Source organism: Salvelinus fontinalis, chromosome 10 (genome assembly GCF_029448725.1).
Source record: "Salvelinus fontinalis isolate EN_2023a chromosome 10, ASM2944872v1, whole genome shotgun sequence".
NCBI classification, from domain to species: domain Eukaryota; kingdom Metazoa; phylum Chordata; class Actinopteri; order Salmoniformes; family Salmonidae; genus Salvelinus; species Salvelinus fontinalis.
Window position 1 is genome coordinate 31561384 of NC_074674.1, and position 23366 is coordinate 31584749.

Sequence of the window (23366 nt, forward strand, 5' to 3'; positions counted from 1 at the left end):
AGAGCTCCTTGGTCTTCATGATGCCACTTTCTTGGTGGTGCCCCTTGCTTAGGGGTGTTGCAGACTCTGGGGCCTTTCAGAACAGGTGTATATATACTGAGATCATGTGACAGATCATGTGACACTTAGATTGCACACATGTGGACTTTATGTAACTAATTATGTGACTTCTGAAGGTAATTGGTTGCACCAGATCTTATTTAGGGGCTTCTTAGCAAAGGGGGTGAATACATATGCACGCACAAGTTATTTTTTTTTCATATCACTTCACCAATTTTGACTATTTTGTGTATGTCCATTATGTTATGCTGATGAAGGAGGACCCAAAAGCGACGAAATAGAAACAGAGTCTTTATTCCAGTCTTAGACAAAAACGATACTCCTGATATATCTAAGGTAAAAACAAAACAGGAAAACTGAAATCCTCTCGTCAGTAGAGATGAACGACTGGAGACGCGACCACTAGACACCTGCTCACACGCAGCATCTGATGAAGGCAAAAACACGATAGGGCGGAACAAGGACACAGAACAGCAAACATCAAACAAGAATCCGACAAAGACAGAAGCAGAAAACAGAGGGAGAAATAGGGACTCAAATCAGAGGGCAAAATAGGGGACAGGTGTGAAAGAGTAAATGAGGTCGTTAGGAGAAAGAGAAACAGCTGGGAGCAGGAACGGAACGATAGAGAGAGAGAGCGGGGGAGGGAGAGAGGGAGGAGGAGAGAGAGGAATAGAAAGAGGGAAAGAACCTAATAAGACCAGCAGAGGGAAGCACAGGGACAAGACATGAAGATCAAAGACAAAACATGACAGTACCCCCCCACTCACCAAGCGCCTCCTGGCGCACTCGAGGAGGAACCCTGGCGGCGACGAAGGAAATCATCAATCAACGAACGGTCCAGCACGTCCCGAGATGGAACCCAACTCCTCTCCTCAGGACCGAAACCCTCCCCATCCACTAAGTACTGTTGACCACGTCCCTGAGAACGCATGTCCATGATCCTCCGTTCCTTGTAAATAGGTGCGCCCTCGACAAGGACGGGAGGGGGGGAGGGAAGACGAACGGGGGCGCGAAGAAAAGGCTTGACACAAGAGACATGGAAGACAGGGTGGACGCGACGAAGATGTCGCGGAAGAAGCAGTCGCACAGCGACTGGATTAACGACCTGAGAGACACGAAACGGACCAATGAACCGCGGAGTCAACTTGCGAGAAGCTGTCGTAAGGGAAAGGTTACGAGTGGAAAGCCACACTCTCTGACCGCGACAATACCTAGGACTCTTAATCCTACGTTTATTGGCGGCTCTCACAGTCCTCCCCGCAGACGAAGGCAGACCGGTACTAAAGTCTAAGGCGATCTGAGACCATGGTCGAGAAGGAATGGGAAGCGGTCTAAGACGACCGGCATGAGGAGAGTTACCTGACTTAGTCTGCGCGCAGTCCGGACAAGCAGCCACGAAACGGCGCGTGTCCCGCTCCTGAGTAGGCCACCAAAACCGCTGGCGAATAGAAGCAAGCGTACCCCGAACGCCGGGGTGACCAGCTAACTTGGCAGAATGAGCCCACTGAAGAACAGCCAGACGAATAGAGACAGGAACGAACAGAAGGTTACTAGGACAAGCGCGCGGCGACGCAGTGTGAGTGAGTGCTTGCTTTACCTGTCTCTCAATTCCCCAGACAGTCAACCCGACAACACGCCCTTCAGGGAGAATCCCCTCGGGTTCCGATGGCGACAATCGATGAGAAAAGTAAGCGCAGGGATGGACCTTATCGTCAGACTGGAAGCGCTGGGACAGAATGGCTCCCACGCCCACCTCTGAAGCGTCAACCTCGACAATGAATTGTTTAGTGACGTCAGGAGTAACAAGGATAGGGGCGGATGTAACACGCTTCTTGAGGAGATCAAAAGCTCCCTGGGCGGAACCAGACCACTTAAAGCAAGACTTGACAGAAGTCAGAGCTGTGAGAGGAGCAGCCACTTGACCGAAATTACGAATGAAACGCCGATAGAAATTAGCGAAACCGAGAAAGCGCTGTAACTCGACACGTGACTTAGGAACAGGCCAATCGCTGACATCCTGGACCTTAGCGGGATCCATCTGAATGCCTTCAGCAGACAGATAATCATCGAGAGCCTTACGTTCGGAAGCCGACAGAGAGAATAATCTACCCCGAGGAGAAGTGGTCCCCGGATGGAGATCAATACAACAATCATACGACCGGTGAGGAGGAAGAGAGTTGGCTCTGGACCGACTGAAGACCGTGCGCAGATCATGATGTTCCTCCGGCACTCCTGTCACATCACCAGGCTCCTCCTGAGTAGAGGGGACAGAAGAAACAGGAGGAATAGCAGACATTAAACACTTCACATGACAAGAAACGTTCCAGGATAGGATAGAATTACTAGACCAATTAATAGAAGGATTATGACATACTAGCCAGGGATGACCCAAAACAACAGGTGTAACAGGTGAACAAAAAATCAAAAAAGAAATGGTCTCACTGTGGTTACCAGATACTGTGAGGGTTAAAGGTAGTGTCTCATATCTGATACTGGGGAGAGAACTACCATCTAAGGCGAACATGGGTGTGATCCTCCCTAACTCTCTGAGAGGAATGTCATGTTTCCGAGCCCATGCTTCGTCCATAAAACAACCCTCAGCCCCAGAGTCTATCAAGGCACTGCAGGAAGCAGCCGACCCGGTCCAGCGTAGATGGACCGACAAGGTAGTACAGGAACTTGATGGAGAGACCTGAGTAGTAGCGCTCACCAGTAGCCCTCCGCTTACTGATGATCTCTGACCTTTAACTGGACATGACATGACAAAATGTCCAGCAGAACCGCAATAGAAGCAAAGGCGGTTGGTGATTCTCCGTTCCCTCTCCTTAGTCGAGATGTGAACACCTCCCAGCTGCATGGGCTCAGTCTCTGAGCCGATGGAAGGAGATGGTCGAGATGCGGAGAAGGGAAGCCCCGCTGACGCGAGCTCTCTTCCCCGAGCTCGGTGACGAAGATCTACCCGTCGTTCTATGCGGATGGCGAGTGCAATCAACGAGTCCACGCTGGAAGGAACCTCCCGGGAGAGAATCTCATCCTTAACCTCAGCGTGGAGTCCCTCCAGAAAACGAGCGAGCAACGCCGGCTCGTTCCAGTCACTGGATGCAGCAAGAGTACGAAACTCTATAGAGTAATCCGTTATGGATCGATCACCTTGACATAGGGAAGCCAGACCCCTGGAAGCCTCCTTCCCAAAAACTGAACGATCAAAGACCCGTATCATCTCCTCCTTAAAGTTCTGATAAACGTCAGAACACTCAGCCCTTGCCTCCCAGATAGCTGTGCCCCACTCCCGAGCCCGCCCAGTAAGGAGTGATATGACGTAAGCGATCCGAGCTCTCTCTCCAGAGTATGTGTTGGGCTGGAGAGAGAACACAATATCACACTGGGTGAGAAAGGAGCGACACTCAGTGGGCTGTCCAGAGTAACATGGTGGATTATTAACCCTGGGTTCCGGAGACTCGGAAGACCAGGAAGTAGCTTGTGGTACGAGACGAAGACTCTGAAACTGTCCTGAGAGATCGGAAACCTGAGCGGCCAGGGTCTCAACGGCCTGACGAGCAGCAGACAATTCCTGCTCGTGTCTGCCGAGCATTGCTCCCTGGAACTTGACGGTAGTGTAGAGAGAATCCGTAGTCGCTGGGTCCATTCTTGGTCGGATTCTTCTGTTATGCTGATGAAGGAGGACCCAAAAGCGACGAAATAGAAACAGAGTCTTTATTCCAGTCTTAGACAAAAACGATACTCCTGATATATCTAAGGTAAAAACAAAACAGGAAAACTGAAATCCTCTCGTCAGTAGAGATGAACGACTGGAGACGCGACCACTAGACACCTGCTCACACGCAGCATCTGATGAAGGCAAAAACACGATAGGGCGGAACAAGGACACAGAACAGCAAACATCAAACAAGAATCCGACAAAGACAGAAGCAGAAAACAGAGGGAGAAATAGGGACTCAAATCAGAGGGCAAAATAGGGGACAGGTGTGAAAGAGTAAATGAGGTCGTTAGGAGAAAGAGAAACAGCTGGGAGCAGGAACGGAACGATAGAGAGAGAGAGCGGGGGAGGGAGAGAGGGAGGAGGAGAGAGAGGAATAGAAAGAGGGAAAGAACCTAATAAGACCAGCAGAGGGAAGCACAGGGACAAGACATGAAGATCAAAGACAAAACATGACACATTACATGAAATCCAAATAAAAATCTATTTAAATTACCGGTTGTAATTTAATTACAGGTTGTAATGCAACAAAATAGGAAAAGCGCCAAGGGGGATGAATACTTTTGCAAGGCACTGTATAGACATATTATCACATTTGAAATGTCTTTATTCTTTTGGAACTGTGTGTAATGTTTAAAAAAATATGTTTATTTCACTTTTGTTTATCTATTTTACTTGCTTTATCAATGTAAACATATGTTTCCTATGCCAATAAAGCCCCTAAAATTGAAATTGAATTGAGACAGAGAGATGTACTGTAATTGTTTGTGACCATTGGCCTTAATGCTGCTCTCATTACAGTTGTTAATGTTTGATCCGAAGAGTATGTTAATGCCGATATGCCATCAACGTCTGTCTTTATTGTAAGATCGATCAGCACTTTGTACTGCTGTCTTTGTTTCAAGGCCGTGTTATTTTACGCACACTACGTAACTGCTGCTCAAACTGCCACTTCCTTTACTTTCTGTCTTTACTCCCCCTCTTCTGAACCATGATGATGTAGCCTATGTCTCCTCATATGTTAACCAACACCATCCCATCTCTACTAACTGCTTTTTCGCTTCTCAATGATCATGCAAGTACCAACGAGTAGGCTAGCAAGCTGTTCCACCTCTGTGCAGCCGAATGTTATAGGCAGCTGAGCATGTGTATCAGGACAGGTAACCAAAGTCTGACAATGGTCAAGTTCATTTTGCATCACCTGGCACCCTTATGTCGTTTGTCAACTACTGCTTTAGACTGCCTACTATTTGTGATGATCATCTTCATAGTTATGCTGCCATATCTTAGCGAGAGTTGATGAAAAAAGACCTAGCCAATGTTAGCAATGATTATGAGAGACTGCCTGTCTCTGTCTTGCTTGAAGTAGACTACCTTTGTTTTGTGCTTATGTTTGCAATACTGTTACAACACACAACAAAGTTGGTACGGACATGTTGATCATGTCTTTTGTGTACAACATGATAGCTGCATGTAGCCTAACACCCCTCCTGAAAAAATAACATGAAATCGTGCTTGAGGCATAGAATTTATAGTTTGAATATGTCGACCATATCTTTAGTGTAGAGAAGCAGGACCAAAGTAACACTTTTAGTTTTGGTCCTAATTACTCAGAGATCGATAGAGCTAGATACACCATATTTTATGATAAACAACTTATATATTTGCCTCTACCATTAGGAATTGTAATTTCATTTCTAGGGTAAATAAGTTGAAATGAAATAGACAGAGAACAGAACTACCGCAACCGGTGGGGCGAGAATAACACAGCCTTGGGATGGAAGAAACAGCTGGCGAGAAGTGCACAATATTTGTCTCATCGCCATGTTTCTGGTTTGTAATGCTCGTTACTTTCAACAAATGTACTATAAGCCATCATTTCATGTTTGTGTCGATTTGAATAATCAATCCTATAGGTTCGGAATGTATGAAAATGAACCATGCATCAACATTGTAATGTTACGCAAACACAATATTTTGCCTTACAATATGAATCAGACTAAAATGGATCACATAATAGCTACATTAACCATCATTTTCTTATCTCACTTTAATTGGAATGTAGTAGGAGATGTTTTTCACCATTTTCAATGATTATTCATGCTTAGCTGGACCAATTATGTGCGCTCTAGCTGTCCTTGTCATGCGTGCTCCTCGTGTCTTGATAAAATAAACGGCTTTATTCTCTTCACAAACAGCAAACTCATCATGCTTATCACATTTCCATGGCTTTACGTAAGGTATTTGACCTCCAGAATCATAAATGTATTTTTAACCACTAACCTGCATGTAAAAGCTTATGTGAGAAGCTGATCCATCAAGTCAATTGATTAAGGCATAATTCTAATGTCATATATAATTTTCAAACATTCAGTCACTTGTTGATACATTGCTAACATTATAAAAGCAATATGAACTAGCGGAGACAATGGCCTGTGCATAAATGTTTATTTTATTTTATTCCTGGTCATCAGTTTACATTGCTTTGCTGTAATTTCACCCAGGCTAACACCCAAGACTAGCTAGCATGATACTTGAAACCTATGCTGTCATTTAGTAACTAGATAGGATAAGAAAATGACATGTTTGGAACCTTAAACAACTAAACACAACTCTACAACCGAAAAACACTTCAGGTCTGTTTTAGCTCAAAACCACTTTTTGTTGATAACTCGGTGAAACATGGTCGGAATGGGCTGCTGTTTTGCAGGGAGCTCATCCTCCACATTAGGAATGCACTGACCTGACTGTGCATCATTATAGCTTCTGTGTTACATGAGAAAATGGGCATTACTTTCACACCGTGTTGCTTTAATCCCTGCTCTCCCCTACAACATAAAGTTCCCCCCTCCATGTCAATGAGGGAGAAGCGGCAGTGGGAGACTGAGCAGAAGCTACGTACAAGAAAAATCCTGCACTTACGAAGAAATCTCCATATGAACAGCCAAGGCAAGTCGGATTTCAGAAAATCCAGAACCACAGCCACTCAGTTGTTTTAAATGGTCTATTACATGAGCTAACCTTATACCGTATGCATGGATAGAAGGGTCTGCCTGGTACTGTTCTGGCAGTTCACATGTTTATGGAGACATCAGTGGAGTAAATATGTTCTGTGATCATTCTGATAGTAGTGGTTTGGTCACCTGTGTTTGCTCCCTGTGGAAATAGTTGACAGTGAGGAAACTTCTCCTAAAAGGCATTTTTGACTCTTAGTATTTCAACTTGTATGTGTTTGTAAAGAAGCACTCACCCTCCATTACAAGCAAAAAATGTACGCAGGAAGCACCAGTGACAAGATCAATAAAAAAGATGCTGATGCTAAGCTACAGGACTGTTTTGCTAGTACAGACTGGAATATGCTCCGGGATTCCTCCAATGGCATTGAGGAGTACATCACATCTGTCATTGGCTTCATCAATAATTGCATCGATGACGTCGTCCCCACAGTGACCGTACGTACATAACCCAACCAGAAACCATGGATTACAGCCAGCATCTGCACTGAGCTAAAGGCTAGAGCTGCCACCTTCAAGAGGCGGGACTCTAACCGGAAACTTCTAAGAAATCCCGCTATGCCCTCCGACGAACCATCAAACAAAGCGTCAATACAGGACTAAGATCGAGTCGTATTACATCGGCTCTGACGCTCGTCGGATGTGGCAGCGCCTGGACACCATTACAGACTACAAAGGGAAGCACAGCCGAGAGCTGCCCAGTGACACGAGCTTGCCGGACAAGCTAAACTACTTCTATGCTTGCTTCGAGGCAAATAACACTGAAACATGTATGCGAGCACCAGCTGTACCGGAAGACTGTGATCACGCTCTCCACAGCTGATGTGAGTAAGACCTTTTGACAGGTCAACATTCACAAAGCCGCAGGGCCAGACGGATTACCAGGACGTGTACTGCGAGCATGCGCTGACCAACTATCAAGTGTTTTCACTGACATTTTCAACCTCTCCCTGTCCGAGTCTGTAATACCAACATGTTTTAAGCAGACCACCATAGTGCCTGTGCACAAGAACACTAAGGAAACCTGCCTAAATGACTACTGACCCGTAGCACTCACGTCTATAGCCATGAAGTGCTTTGAAAGGCTGGTCATGGCTCACATCAATACCATCATCCCAGAAACCCTAGACCCACTCCAATTTGCATACCGCCCCAACAGATCCACAGATGATGCAGTCTCTATTGCAATCCACACTGCCCTTTCCCACCTGGACAGAAGGAACACCTATGTGAGAATGCTATTCATTGACTACAGCTCAGCGTTCAACACCATAGTGCCCTCAAAGCTCATCAATAAGCTAAGGACCCTGGGACTAAACACCTCCCTCTGCAACTGGATCCTGGACTTCCTGACGGGCCACCCCCAGGTGGTAAGGGTAGGTAACAACACATCCGCCACGCTGATACTCAACACAGGGGCCCCTCAGGGGTGCGTGCTCAGCCCCCTCCTGCACTCCCTGTTCACTCATGACTGCACGGCCAGGCATGACTCCAACACCATCATTAAATTTGCCGATGACACAACCGTAGTAGGCCTGATCACCGACAACAACGAGACAGCCTATAGGGAGGGGACCTGGCCATGTGGTGCGAGGACAACAACCTCTCCCTCAACGTGATCAAGACAAAGGAGATGATTGTGGACTACAGGAAAAAGAGGACATAGCACGGCCCCATTCTCATCGACGGGGCTGCAGTGTAGCAGGTTGAGAGCTCCAATTTCCTCGGTGTCCACATCACCAACAAACTAACATGGTCCAAGCACAACATAATAGTCGTGAAGCGGGCACGACAAAACCTATTCCCCCTCAGGAAATTGAAAAGATTTGGCATGGGTCCTCAGATCCACAAAAGGTTCTACAGATACACCATCGAGAGCATCCTGACTGGTTGCATCACTGCCTGGTACTACAGAGTGTGAACGGCCCAGTACATCACTGGGGCCAAGCTTCCTGCCATCCAGGACCTCTATACCAGGCGGTGTCAGAGGAAGGCCCTGACAATTCTCAAAGACTCCAGCCACACTAGTCATAGACTGTTCTCTCTCATACCAAACGGCAAGCGGTACCGGAGCGCCAAGTCTAAGTTCAATAGGCTTCTAATCAGCTTCTACCCCCAAGCCATAAGACTCCTGAACATCTAGTCAAATGGCTACCCAGACTATTTACATTGCCCCCCCTCCCCTCTCCACACCACTGCCACTCTCTGTTGTCATCTATCCATAGTCACTTTAATTAACTCTACCTCCATATACATACTACCTCAACCAACCGGTGCCCCCGCACATTGACTCTGTACTGGCACCCCCCCCCACTGTATATATTGTTGTTTTTTACTGCTCCTCTTTAATTACTTGTTACTTTTATCTCTTATTCTTATCTGTATCTTTTTAAACTGCACTGTCGGTTAGGGGCTCGTAAGTAAGCATTTCACTGTAAGTTGTATTCGGGGGATGTGACTAATAAAATTTGATTTGATTTGAAATTATGAACACAGGCTCAGTTGTGGGAGGGGCCTCAGACTGTCTTCCCAGTGCAGTGGTCAGTGCTGCTTAAGTGTTTTCCCTATAGTATCCAGCACCTTTATGTGCAGCATCTCTGGGCACTTAGAAGAGAGAGTCAAGTGACTAACTCCATCTAAATCTCTCTCTCTCTCTGGTAAAATGCATTTCTGGCCTGTTCCCATTCCAGTCCTAAGACCAGCATTTTGCATCTCAATGATTGATGATTGATTTATCCCCCCTGCCCCCTCTCTCAGCTCCAGCTTAAACTCACTCCATTAAGATGTGCACACTCATCAGTTATGAACTCTACCCATCTTTGTCTCTTCTCTTTGTCTTGTTTACGCCCTCACAGTCATGCACACTACCACAACTGATATCATGAAAGTGTTGGTGGATTGTAAATTAATGGAGAGCATTGTTGCTAAAACTTGACAGACTTAAAGAGAAATAGGATGGAAAAACCTTAGGGCACTCTGTCTACCTCCCCTCTTCCCCCAATTTGGGAATCCATCCAGTGTTATGTTTGATGTGAGTCTGCCTTTTTGTGCTATATGTGTCAATGGGAGGTAGACACAGGCAGCGCCACACAGGGCAGGGCAGACTCCTTCACTCTAAGTGCTACTGGTCATATTCCAGCCATCAGCGGATGTGGATCAATGCCTGGTTTACAGCTTTACATCATCCTTAAAATGCCTGGGCAAACAAGGAAACGCTCAGACGGTCAATCAGAAACTATTAGTAAAAAACACACATCATCCCTCCGGACTCGCTGCCCTCCTCCCCCCTCTCTCACTCATCTTTCTCGCTCACTCAAACCGGAGACTGCACTAGAGGGAGAATTCCTGTCTTGATGGACCTGTGGGACGGACTTACCCAAAAAGGGAGACACAGGGGGTTCAGCCTGGGACAGAATGTTTACTACAGAGGATACTTCACAAAGGATGTGGAGATTTGGGAGATGAGGAATTAAGTAGTATACCTTTGTTGTTTTTTTACTCAAAACCATGCACTGGACCTGGATTTAGAGGGACTTTTGGAAGACAAAATATTACCAACAAACTCACCTTTTTGCCTTCGCTGGAGATCAAGGGGTTAAATGAATGGCAGCTGAAACAGAGTGACTGTTACTGGATCTTTACCTTGTTCACCCATGAAGAGCATCGTCACTTGCAGATTTCACCTGCTTTAACAGTGTGTGTGGGTGGGAGGATGGGGGGAGTAAAGAGTGACCAATAGATTTCAGTGTTTGCAGCTATTTTTCAGGCATCTTCTTCAATTCTTTATTAGGATGTTTTTTAGACACACACTTACAGCAGCAAACATTTGTAAAGTTATGGAATACACATCCTATATGTCCAGGGCTGGCCAATAGAAAGCATATAAAGGTTCTTACTCAAATCAATCAGCCATGGTGCTGGATGGCATGGAACTGATTGCAATTACTGTAGTCATTGGCCTTTTTTTTGTAATGTTCAAGCAGTTTGGTGTCTGGGAGCCCTTGTCATTAGATGGTAAGTAACAGGGACAGACTCCCCAGTCTCTTTTCTGATCAAGGCCATCATATTCCTCACAAATAGACATACGCTATTCGTACTGTGTTGTTGATAGTTAACGCTACATGATTTCACTGTTGTCAATTTATGAGAGACAGCTGGCTTCCACTGCATATCAAGACAAAATGCCTCAAAACACGAAGGTCTCATGTCTTATTAAAGATAGATAGAAATAGAAAAGACAACACTGTGGCCACCTGACTTAACCTGATTGTGTGTTTCTCCCTTTCTCACCTCCTCACTTCCCTATACTTCAATCTCTTCCCCTCTCTACTCCTCTCTCTGGTTGTTTGTACATCATAGATGGTGAGCACACACACAGTAGTAACTCCATGTATTCTTCATTTCCTTTGTCTTGATTATGTATGTTTTAATCTGTGCCCCACTCTCTCATTATATATATATATATATATATATATATATATATATATATATATATATATATATATATATATATATATATATATATATATATATATATATGTATATATTTGTCTCTCTGAGGGTTGCTTGTCTTCCACTCATCATCCTCTCTTACTTTATTATCCACCATATTTTTGCTTTTAAAAATGTTATTGTACACCATTGTCATCCAATCCCATTTATGTTACCCACCACACAAATGTCTCTCCCTCCCAATTTCTTCTGATTATCCCCACATCTTCCTCTCCCGATTTCAACCTTTCTCGTCCATTTCTGTCCTGTTTTTGCCTCTCCCTGAATCCTCATACTCCTCTCCCTTTCACCTCTCCCCTTCTCCCGACTTTCCTTCCTTTCCCTGGGTTGTCCTCCTCTCTCTCTCTCTCCCTCTCCTCTCTCAAACAGAGAGTAGTGACTCTGAATTGGAGCTTTCTACTGTTCGTCACCAGCCCGAAGGCTTAGAACAGCTCCAGGCCCAGACCCAGTTTACCAGGAAAGAGCTGCAGTCACTCTACAGAGGCTTCAAAAATGTGCGACTGGGACTTGGCTGGGCTTAGAGCACCGAGTGGGAGTGGGGTGGTTAAATAAACATTGTCAGGGACTTGAAGGACTGCAAAGATATCATCTCACAATATGTTTTACATACTTACATAGCTACATACATTTACACAGATATTTACATACACTACAAGCCATTTAGACATACAGGTAACTGCCAAAATAATGGAAACACTTGAGTAAAGGAGGGATACAACGTATATTGAAAGCAGGTGCTTCCACACAGGTGTGGTTCCTGAGTTAATTGAGCAGTTAACATCCAATCATGCTTAGGGTCCTGTATAAAAATGATGGGCAGGCCATTATTTTGGCCATTATTCTGGCAGCCATGGCTATGCCTCCATAGGATAACAATGCCCCCATCCATAGTGCACGAGTGGTTACTGCATGATTTGATGAGCATGAAAATTATGTAAACCATATGCCATGGCCGTCTCAGTCACCAGTTTTAAACCCCATTGAACACTTATTTGAGATTCTGGAGCGGTGCCTGAGACAGAGTCTTCCACCACCATCAACAAAACACCAAATTATGGAATTTCTCACAGAAGAATGGTGTCACATCCATCCAATAGCGTTCCAGACACTAATAAGAATCTATGCTAAGGTGCATTGAAGCTTTTCTGGTTCATGGTGGACTAACGCCATATTAAAACACTTTATGTTGGTGTTTCCTTTATTTTGGCAGTTAACTGCATATTAGCCGTTTACAAGCCGTTAGACACACCTATTTTCACAGATATTTAACTACATTTTAACATGCGTACAGTACATACAAGTTAAGTAAGACAAACTTATTCAAGATATTTTATTTTCTCTCTGAACAGGAATGTCCTAGTGGGCTGGTGGATGAGGAGACGTTCAAGACCATCTATTCACAGTTCTTCCCCCAGGGAGGTAGGATTCTCTCCCCTCAAGAGATGCAAGGGGGGCACCATGGTTGATAGCAGATGGGTGGGAGACGCCCTTTTAACTGCCCCTGCTGTTATCAGCAATTTCAACCTGGACTCAGGGGTAGACCTCACATAGTAAATATATATCTGTGACACTCAAATGAGTATGATATGTTTTGTATGTTATTCATTTGTGGATGTCCATCATACATTTCCTATGAAATGTTACGAATTACAATTCATATGATATGTTATGAATTGCAATTTGTGCAATATGTTACAAATTTGCAATACGTATGTATGTGACATGTTGTGGCTAATGTTAGCAAGGTGGCTAGATAGAGCAACTTAGCTAGGCTAGGTGTTAGGGTTAGAGGTTAAGGTTAGAGTTAAGGTTAATAGTTATGTTAGCTAACATGCTAAGTAGTTGCAAAGTAGCTAAGAAGAAGTAAGTAGTTGCAAAGTTGCTTATTAGCTAAAATTGCCCATGACGCCTTTGGGTTGCTAGACTTTTGTGTGTGCCCACCAATCCTCCCCGACCAACCTCATTTTTAGCTTAAGTAACAATACACAATGTAACATATCATACTAATTTGAGTGTTACAGATTTCCATTTACTATATAATGTCCTTGAGGACAGGCTGGCTATTTCAATGGACTGTTATTTGATAGAGCTTTGTCTTACTGTTTTTGAATGAAAATTTGATCAGTAGATGCAAGATTCTGACAACTCAGAACCTCATCGATTGATATATACAGTGCATTTGGAAAGTATTCAGACCCCTTGACTTTTTCCACATTTTATTACTTTACAGCCTTATTCTAAAATGTATTAAATATGTTTTCCCCTCATCAATCTACAAACAATAACCCATAATGATGAAGTAAAAGCAGGGTTGTAGAAATTTGGGGAAACGTATCAAATTAAAAGACACAGATATCACATTTACATAAGCATAAAGGCCATTGACTCAGTACTTTGTTGAAGCACCTTTGGCAGCGATTGCAGCCTCGAGTCTTCTAGTAAAAAGCTTGTAGCTTGTTACACCTGTATTTGGGGAATTTTTCCCACTCTTCTCTGCAGATCCTCTCAAGCTCTGTCAGGTTGGATGGGGAGCGTCGCTATTTTCAGGTCTCTCCAGAGATGTTTGATCGGGTTCAAGTCCGGACTCCAGCTAGGCCACTCAAGGACATTCAGAGACTTGTCCCAAAGCCAATCTTGCGTTGTTTTGGCTGTGTGCTTAGAGTCATTGTCCTGTTGGAAGGTAAACATTCGCCCCAGTCTCAGGTCCTGAGCGCTCTGGAGCAGGTTTTCATCAAGGATCTCTATATACTTTGCTCCATTCATCTTCCCCTCAATCCTGACTAGTCTCTCAATCAGTGCCGCTGAAAAACATCCCCACAGCATGATGCTACCACCACCATGCTTCACTGTAAGGATGGTCCCAGGTTTCCTCCAGGCGTGATGCTTGGCATTCAGGCTAAAGAGTTCAATCTTGGTTACATTAGACCAGTGAATCTTGTTTCTCATGGTCTGAAAGTCCTTTAGGTGCCTTTTAGCAAACTCCAAGCAGGCTGTCGTGCCTTTTACTGAGGAGTGGTTTCCATTTGGCCACTCTACCATAAAGGCCTGGTGGAGTGCTGCAGAGATGGCTGTCCTTCTGGAAAGTTCTTCCATCTCCACAAAGGAACTCTGGAGCTCTGTCAGAATGATGAGTTCGGGTTCTTAGTTACCTTCCTGACCAAGGCCCTTGTCCACCGATTGCTCAGTCTGGCCGGACGGCCAGCTCTAGGAAGAGTCTTGATGGTCCCAAAATTCTTCCATTTAAGACTGATGGAGGCCACTGTGGTCTTGGGGACCTTCAATGCTGCAGACATTTTTTGGTCCCCTTCCCCAGATCTGTGCCTCGACACATTCCTGTCTCCGAGCTCTACGGACAATTCCTTCGACCTCATGGCTTGGTTTTTACTCTGACATACACTGTCAATTGTGGGACCTTATATAGTCAGGTGTGCCTTTCCAAATCATGTCCAATCAATTGAATTTACCACAGGTGGACTGTGGTCAAGTTGTAGAAACATCTCAAGGATGATCAATGGAAACAGGATGCACCTGAGCTCAATTTTGAGTCTCATAGCAAAGGAATCTGAATGCTTACTGTATGTACACCAGGCATTTCTGTTTTTTATTTTTAATAATTTAGGAAAAAAATAAAAAAAATAGTTTTTGCTTTGTCATTATGGGGTATTGTGTGTAGATTAATGAGAAAAAATATTAAATCAATTTTAGAATTAGGCTGTAACGTAACAAAATGTGGAAAAAGTCAAGGGTTCTGAATTCTTTCCGAATGCACTGTAGATGCTTTAAAGACTGACCCATTTCACTCTGAGCAACCGTCAAAATGGATGAAAGTGAAAAGAGAATAAATAACCAACTGTCATCCACTGTACGCCTGCCTGATGTTAACTACATTATTGGTATCACTTCTCAGATGCCACCACATATGCACATTTCCTGTTCAACGCTTTTGACATGGACAGAAATGGCTCTATCCGTTTTGAGGTAAGCAAAGCTCCTTTAAAGTAAGGTAATTTCTTCTCTCGCATAAAACCTTCCTGAACAATCAATCTTAGCCATCCCAATAACCTGCTCAACCCCCCGCCCCTCCCCCTCCCCTCCAGGACTTTGTGATTGGACTATCTGTACTGCTCAGAGGTTCAGAAACAGAGAAACTCCTGTGGGCCTTCAATCTGTATGATATCAACAAGGATGGCTGCATCACCAAGGAGGTGCTGTCTGTTGCATAGTGAGAGTTCTACTGCTAGACGTAACACTGCAAGTTATAGCACTGACTCATGACTGTGTGTGTGTGCGTGCAACTGTGCGTCCATGTGTTTTTGTGTGTGTGTGTGTGTGCGTGTGTGTGTGCGTGCAAGTGTGCATGTGTGTGTTATGTGTGTGTGTGTGTATTGTGTGCACCTGTGTACAGGAGATGTTGGCCATAATGACGTCCATCTATGACATGATGGGCAGGTATACCTCTCCCAGTGTACGAGATGATGACCCATCTGAGCATGTGGACAAGTTCTTTCAGGTACATAAACCCCCCCAGTGTGTAACCCCCTCCCATGTCTGACATTTTACATGTTGTTTAACACCTTCTGTCCTTCTGTTTGTATTGTTTCTGTCCTAAGGCTTTATTGTTGGTTATTGTTTGATGAGAACTCTAGTCGGATTTAATTTTCACAACCTTAAAGCTTCACATTGTGTCACTGTGGAGGTCAGTAGTAGAGTCGTGGCCAAAAGTTGAGAATGACACAAATATTAATTTCCACAAAGTTTGCTGCTTCAGTGTCTTTAAATATTTTTGTCAGATGTTACTATGGAATACTGAAGTATAGTTACAAGGATTTCATAAGTGTCAAAGGCTTTAATTGACAATTACATGAAGTTGATGCAAAGAGTCAATATTTGCAGTGTTGACCCTTCTTTTTCAAGACCTCTGCAATCCACCCTGGCATGCTGTCAATTAACTTCTGGGCCACACCCTGACTGATGGCAGCCCATTCTTGCATAATCAAGGCTTGGAGTTTGTCAGAATTTGTGGGGTTTTGTTTGTCCACTGGCCTCTTGAGGATTGACCACAAGTTCTCAATGGGATTAAGGTCTGGGGAGTTTCCTGGCCATGGACCCAAAATATCGATGTTTTGTTCCTCGAGCCACTTAGTTATCACTTTTACCTTATGGCAAGGTGCTCCATCATGCTGGAAAAGGCATTGTTCGTCACAAAACTGTTCCTGGATGGTTGGGAGAAGTTGCTCTCGGAGGATGTGTTGGTACCATTCTTTATTCATGGCTGTGTTCTTAGGCAAAATTGTGAGTGAACCCACTCCCTTGGCTGAGAAGCAACCCCACACATGAATGGTCTCAGGATGCTTTACTGTTGGCATGACACAGGACTGATGGTAGCACTCACCTTGTCTTCTCCGGACAAGCTTTTTTCCGGATGCCCCAAACAATTGTAAAGGGGATTCATCAGAGAAAATGACTTTACCCCTGTCCTCAGCAGTCCAATCCCTGTACCTTTTGCAGAATATCGGTCTGTCCCTGATGTTTTTCCTGGAGAGAAGTGGCTTCTTTGCTGCCCTTCTTGACACCAGGCCATCCTCCAAAAGTCTTCGCCTCACTGTGCATGCAGATGCACTCACACCTGCCTGTTGCCATTCCTGAGCAAGCTCTGTACTGGTGGTGCCCCGATCCCGCAGCTGAATCAACTTTAGGAGACGGTCCTGGCTCTTTTTGGACTTTCTTGGGCGCCCTGAAGCCTTCTTCACAACAATTGAACTGCTCTCCTTGAAGTTTTTGATGATCCGATAAATGGTTGATTTAGGTGCAATCTTACTGGCAGCAATATCCTTGCCTGTGAAGCCCTTTTTGTGCGAAGCAATGATGACGGCACATGTTTCCTTGCAGGTAACCATGGTTGACAAAGGAAGAACAATGATTCCAAGCACCACCCTCCTTTTGAAGCTTCCAGTTTGTTATTCGAACTCAATCAGCATGACAGAGTGATCTCCAGCCTTGTCCTCGTCAACACTCACACCTGTGTTAACGAGAGAATCCCCGACATGATGTCAGCTGGTCCTTTTGTGGCAGGGCTGAAATAAAGTGGAAATGTTTTTTGGGGGGGATTCAGTTAATTTGCATGGCAAATAGGGACTTTGCAATTAATTGCCATTCATCTGATCACTCTTCATAACATTCTGGAGTATATGCAAATTGCCATCATACAAACTGAGGCAGCAGACTTTTTAAAAATGTATATTTGTGTCATTCTCAAAACTTTTGGCCACGACTGTATGGTATGTAATCATCCACGATTTTTTATGGCCACCTTTTTCAGAAAATGGATCGGAACAGAGACGGGGTGGTGACCATTGATGAGTTCATAGAGACCTGTCAGAAGGTAAACACATTCTCCACAATCTTTACTGGCGAAAATATGTACCTTATATTAAAAATGCCAGGACAAGCCACTGGCTATTGCATCGTTTTAACCTGCCTGGCTAACATTTCAGGTATTCCTGTAGTTGGTAGACAGCAAGTTCTGTCAGCTTTGTCTTACAGAACCTGTACAACATGTCAGAGGAGCACAAAACATATGAAAAGCTAAGAACAGTACTGCCATAAGTAGTATTCAATTGACATTGTGTCCAAAACAACAAATTCCTTAACTCTTAATTTCTCTCACCAGGATGAAGATATCATGGCCTCCATAAAGCTCTTTGAGAATGTCATCTAGGTCTAGGAATGGATAGAGAACACAGATATATGTCAAGATGACCTTTAATTGATTCCAATAGCAGAACCTACAAGCCCCTCCGCACTTTACCCCTCACCGTTGGATAATAGAAGATTATTTACACACATCAAAATGAGGACAGTAAACATTTAGCATGTGGCATAGGGAAATGTGACTCTAAACGTTTGACTCCACTATGTATGGGAAAACAATCCCTAAAAATGGTCCTGCTGATAGTTCTACTTTCCTTACCTTTTTTTCTCTCCAATGTTTACTAACGACATGCCACTGACTTTGAGTAAAGCCAGAGTGTTTATGTATGTGGACTCAACACTATACAGGTCAGCTACTACAGCGACTGAAATGATTGCAACACTTAACAAAGAGCTGCAGTTAGTTTCAGAGCGGGTGGCAAGGAATAGGTTAGCCCTAAATATTTCTAAAACTAAAAGCATTGTATTTGGAGCAAAACACTCACTTGACCCTAAACCTCAACTAAATCTTGTAATAAATAAATGTGGAAATTGAGCAAGATGAGATGACTAAACTGCTTGGAGTAACCCTAGATTGTAAACACTATCAACAAGGCAGGTCCTACAGGCCCTAATTTTGTCGCACCTTGACTACTGTTCAGTCGTGTGGTCAGGTAGGACCACAAAATAGGACTTAGAAAAATTGCAATTGGCTCAGAACAGGGCATGCACGGCTGGCCCTTGGATGTACACAGAGAGCTAATATTAGTAATATGCATGCAAATCTCTCATGGCTGAAAGTGGAGGAGAGATTGACTTCATCACTACTTTTATTTATGAGAGGTTTTGACATGTTGAACGCACCGAGCTGTCTGTCTATACTACTGGCACACAGCTCGGACACCCATGCACCCCACAAGACATGCCACAAGAGGTCTCTTCACGGTCCCCAAGCGCAGAACAGACTATGGGAGGCACACAGTACTACCATGACTACATTTGACTCTATTCCACATCAAGTAACTGACACAAGCAGTAAAATTAGATTTAAAAAACAGATTAAAAAACACCTTATGGAACAGCAGGGACTGTGAAGCAACACAAACATTGGCACAGACATATACAAACACACATACACAATAACATGCGCACTATACATACACTTGGATTTAGTACAGTAGATATGAGGTACTGGTGGAGTAGGGGCCTGAGAGCACACAGTGTGTTGTGAAATCTGTGAATGTATTGTAATGTTTTTAAATTTGTATAAAATTTTGCTGGACTCCAGGAAGAGTAGCTGCTGCTTTTGGTAATCTTGTTATTGAGTAGCCTGAAACAAATATTGTTGTATTTGTTTGTGTGTGTGCTGTAGGGGGCTCATAGTAATGGGTGGAATGGAATAGATGGAAATGAATCGAGCACATCAAACACGTGTTTTGTTACCATTCCATTAATTCCATTCCAGCCATTATTATGAGCCATCCTCCCATCTGCAGTCTCCTGTGCACACAACAGCTTAGAAATGTAAAAGTTTTTTTACATATCTGTACCCTCATGTATAGCTCATCAGCATTGATAGGAAGGTGGGATTTATTGATGTTGCCATATCATATAGCTACTCGCACCATTACATACAGTACATGCAATCATCTATCATACCGCCATACTCCCAACCACCCCCTACAGCCTATGTCATATACTAATTGCATACCTGGAGAGAGAATGTATTTAAAAATGTTGTTGAATATCACTCGATTTCAGGATTGAATTACACTCTAAATAAAAAAGGAACCTGCACATCGCATGATATTTGATATGTAATTGTATATCACATTCCTAAAAATAGTTTCCTGTGGCCTAAAATGTTTATGAATTACAATGTGATTTGTACAGTTGAAGATGACCTGTACTTTGGCTTATATATAAAGTCAAGGCTGTTTTCTACTAACAAGTTCAGTCAGTGTTTTTGTTCTCAAATGCCGCAAAAAAAAGTAATGCTCTGCTGCATTATATGGTGCATTGGAATGTTATTTTGTTGCATTTTAGAACAGTAAAGCAGACCTAACTACAAAGTAGCAAACACAGAAAAGCATACTTTTTAGAAATGTGAAAATTCTATTGAATAAAAAAATACTGCTTCAAGTCTTTGTCACAAATAAATGTTTGGATTCTTGTTGCTCTTTACTAGTTCATTATTACTTTTTGAATTATAACCATTTTGCATTTGCATAAATGCTCCATAGGCAATAATGGTACATTTTAGGTTCACCACTGCTCTTGAACCGTTTAAATGCCCAGTACAGTCAAAAACATGACTTATATATATTTTCACACTATGAGGTTGGAATAATACTGTGAAATTGTGAAAATTATGGTAATGCCCTTTTAATGTAAGAGCTGTTTGAAAAGACTGCCTGAAATTGCTGCCTGTTTTGGAGTTTTGGCCTGCCTGGTGACCAGGCAGTAAATTAGTTTATAGACCAATAAAAAAGAGAGTTCCAAACCTCTCTGCCAATAACAGGTCGTTTTCAGTAATTTTTCAGCCAATAACAGTTTGTTTTCAGTTTTCCCCTCCCCACTCAGACCACTCTGAGTATAAATAGTATTTTTGCTGTGTCTTGGTGTCTTTCCTATATATAACTCATATTCTATTTTTTTATTTAATGTAATATCTTATGTTGTTCTTGTCTATTACTGTTCTGTACTTTGTCATGTATTTGTACATTTTATGTGGACCCCAGAAAGAGTAGCTGCTGCATCTGCAGTAGCTAATGGGGATCCTAATAAACTAAACTCCCAGACAGTCCTAGCTAAATTATTGCACGAGAAATTGCTCTTTGCTAAGAACACATTTTTTCACAGAATGTTTTACAAATGTAATCAAAAACAATCACACTGCGGTACTTAATTTTTACCCAGAAATTATTTGATATTCGGATAAAAAAAGCTGCATTGGACCTTTAAGTTACAAACACCATGACCAACATTGACATGTGCAGAATGACTTAGCCAGACTGGCCTGACAGCATTCCTGTCAGATACAACCAGAGGGACAACCCACTGGGCAAAAACTGTTTGAATCAACGTTTTTTCCACATCATTTCAACAAAAAAATGTAATGTTATGACATTGATTCAATGTTAAACTGATTGGATATGAAAACGTGTGACCCATCATTCAAGGCAGGTGGAGCAACCAAAAGTAATATATATTTACTTTTTTGGGGGGGGGGGGGGGGGGTTGCCTGTTTTGCTTTCTGTTGTGGTGGGGTATGCCAACAGAAAATGCGGAGCGTTGCGCCATGATTGGCTCAGTGTTCTGTCACTCATGGGGACACTAGTTCACCGCCAAGTCTAAGGGTAGAGCTCGAAAATTCAAGCCCCTTGGGTGCCCCCATAGAGAAGTGCCAATCCAAGAAGGCTCAAGGTCATTGGCCACAGATAAAATGACACAAATCACATTATACCTACAGTAGCTTTGATTGGACTGAACATCATACTTCCAAAATCTTAGCTAACAGTCATCATCATTGTTCAAATCAACAATCTACAGGCAAATCCTATTTAATCCTTATCATTTGAAGATAAATAATCAAGAGAAATTATAGATAAAATGTATCGGTGCTCATCTGCCATTGGACATAAACATTACACAACAAGTTGGAAATCGCTAATTCAACAATGAGTGGTTTGGAAGGAATCAGTGGCTAACTGCAAGCATTGCAAAGCAATCATTAGCCTGATATTCAGTGGAGTGGCTGTGTGGTCCCAAGTCTATTAATGGTCTCTTCTCCTAGTTTAAAATGATAAATATTCAACATTGGCCATGCTGTCAATGAAGCATGATTTGTACCGCGCACAAAACAACTGTTAAGTCGGAACTGCAAAATATTTGTAATACATTTTCTGAATCAGTCATCTAAAGTAATGCTTTGGTTCTAAGGATGGTAAGTGTACAGTTAAGTTGTTTCTTGGTTAGTGGCTATTTATATCTTTATTTGGTCGAAATTGTGATAGCTGAGAAACCTGAGTGAGGACCTTATTACTGATGAATGTGTTTGTTTTTATTAATGTTTTTAATTTCACCTTTATTTATTTTACTTTTATGACCGTGTTTTGTTTCTACCGTGTTTTGTCTTTCTGTAATTTAGGGCTTATTTGTAAAATAGACCTTGGTCACAGTATGACTCCCTGATAAAATAAAGCTTGAATAAAAAATATAAAAAAACACTCAATCATGCATGATACAGCTTCACTGGTACAATGGAGAATATAAGTCATAGTGTTTAATGTATCAACCAAACTGTACATGCTCTTGTGTTAATTGTGAAAAGTAAAGATAAGATACACTATATTACCAAAAGTATGTGGACACCTGCTTGTTGAACATCTCATTCCAAAATAATGGGCATTAATATGGAGTTGGTCCCCCCTTTGCGGCTATAACCGCCTCCATTCTTCTGGGAAGGCTTTCCACTAGATGTTGGAACATTGCTGGGGGACCATTCAGCCACAAGAGCATTAGTGAGGTCGGGCACTGATGTTGAGCAGTTAGGCCTGGCTCACAGTTGCCGTTCCAAATCATCCCAAAGTTGTTCGATGGTGTTCGACTGGCTCTGTGCAGGCCAGTCAAGGTTCTTGCAAACCGATCACAACAAACTATTTCTGTATGGACCTCGTTTTGTCAATGGGGGAATTGTCATGCTGAAACAGGAAAGGGCCTTACCCAAACTGTTGCCACAAAGTTGGAAGCACAGAATTGTCTAGAATGTCGTTGTATGCTGTAGCGTTAAGATTTCCGTTCACTGGAACTAAGGGGCCTAGCACCAACCATGAAAAACAGCCCCAGACAATTATTCCTCCTCCACCAAACTTTACAGTTAGCACCATGCATTGGTGCAGGTAGCGTTCTCCTGTCATCCGCCAAACCCAGATTCGTCCATCTGAATGCCAGGTGGTGCAGCATGATTCATCACTCCAGAGAATGCATTTCCACTGCGCCAGAGTCCAATGGCGGCGAGCTTTACACCACTCCAGCCGATGTTTGGCATTGCGCATGGAGATCTTAGGCTTGTGTGTGCGCTGCTTGGCCATGGGAACCACCCTACTTTAGTTTTTTGCCTAAAGTAACCATCTGTCTTATGTAAACACACCAAACGTAACATTTAATACAAATTTGTGTATCCCAGATTTAAGTTCACTGTGTTGTGTCTAGTCTATGAGACCAGGCTGAGACAGCAGGTGGGGTAGAAAGGGAGAGAGCGGGAGGGTCGAAAACAGCAGGTCCAGGACAAATTAGCACGTCCGGTGAACAGGTGAGGCTTCCATAGCCAAGGGCAAAACAGCAGAAACTGGATCAGCAGCACACCC

The 23366-nt window shown here is 43.3% G+C and overlaps 1 protein-coding gene across 2 annotated transcripts in view; it reads left to right on the forward strand.

The window, feature by feature from the left end:
• The window catches only part of LOC129864014 (calsenilin-like), a 38693-nt gene extending 19714 nt beyond the window's left edge, over positions 1–18979 (forward strand). Inside the window, exons 1-8 of one of the 2 annotated variants that reach the window (XM_055936540.1) lie at positions 7377–10809; positions 11677–11801; positions 12657–12726; positions 15215–15285; positions 15405–15512; positions 15713–15817; positions 17627–17689; positions 17978–18979. In XM_055936540.1, the coding sequence (XP_055792515.1) occupies positions 10707–10809; positions 11677–11801; positions 12657–12726; positions 15215–15285; positions 15405–15512; positions 15713–15817; positions 17627–17689; positions 17978–18025 (693 nt within the window). In that variant the 5' untranslated portion in view covers positions 7377–10706 and the 3' untranslated portion in view covers positions 18026–18979. Of the gene's footprint in view, positions 1–7376; positions 10810–11676; positions 11802–12656; positions 12727–15214; positions 15286–15404; positions 15513–15712; positions 15818–17626; positions 17690–17977 lie in introns of those variants that run through there. The other variant, XM_055936539.1, reaches the window with a different exon arrangement.
• The last annotated feature ends 4387 nt before the right edge of the window (positions 18980–23366 follow it).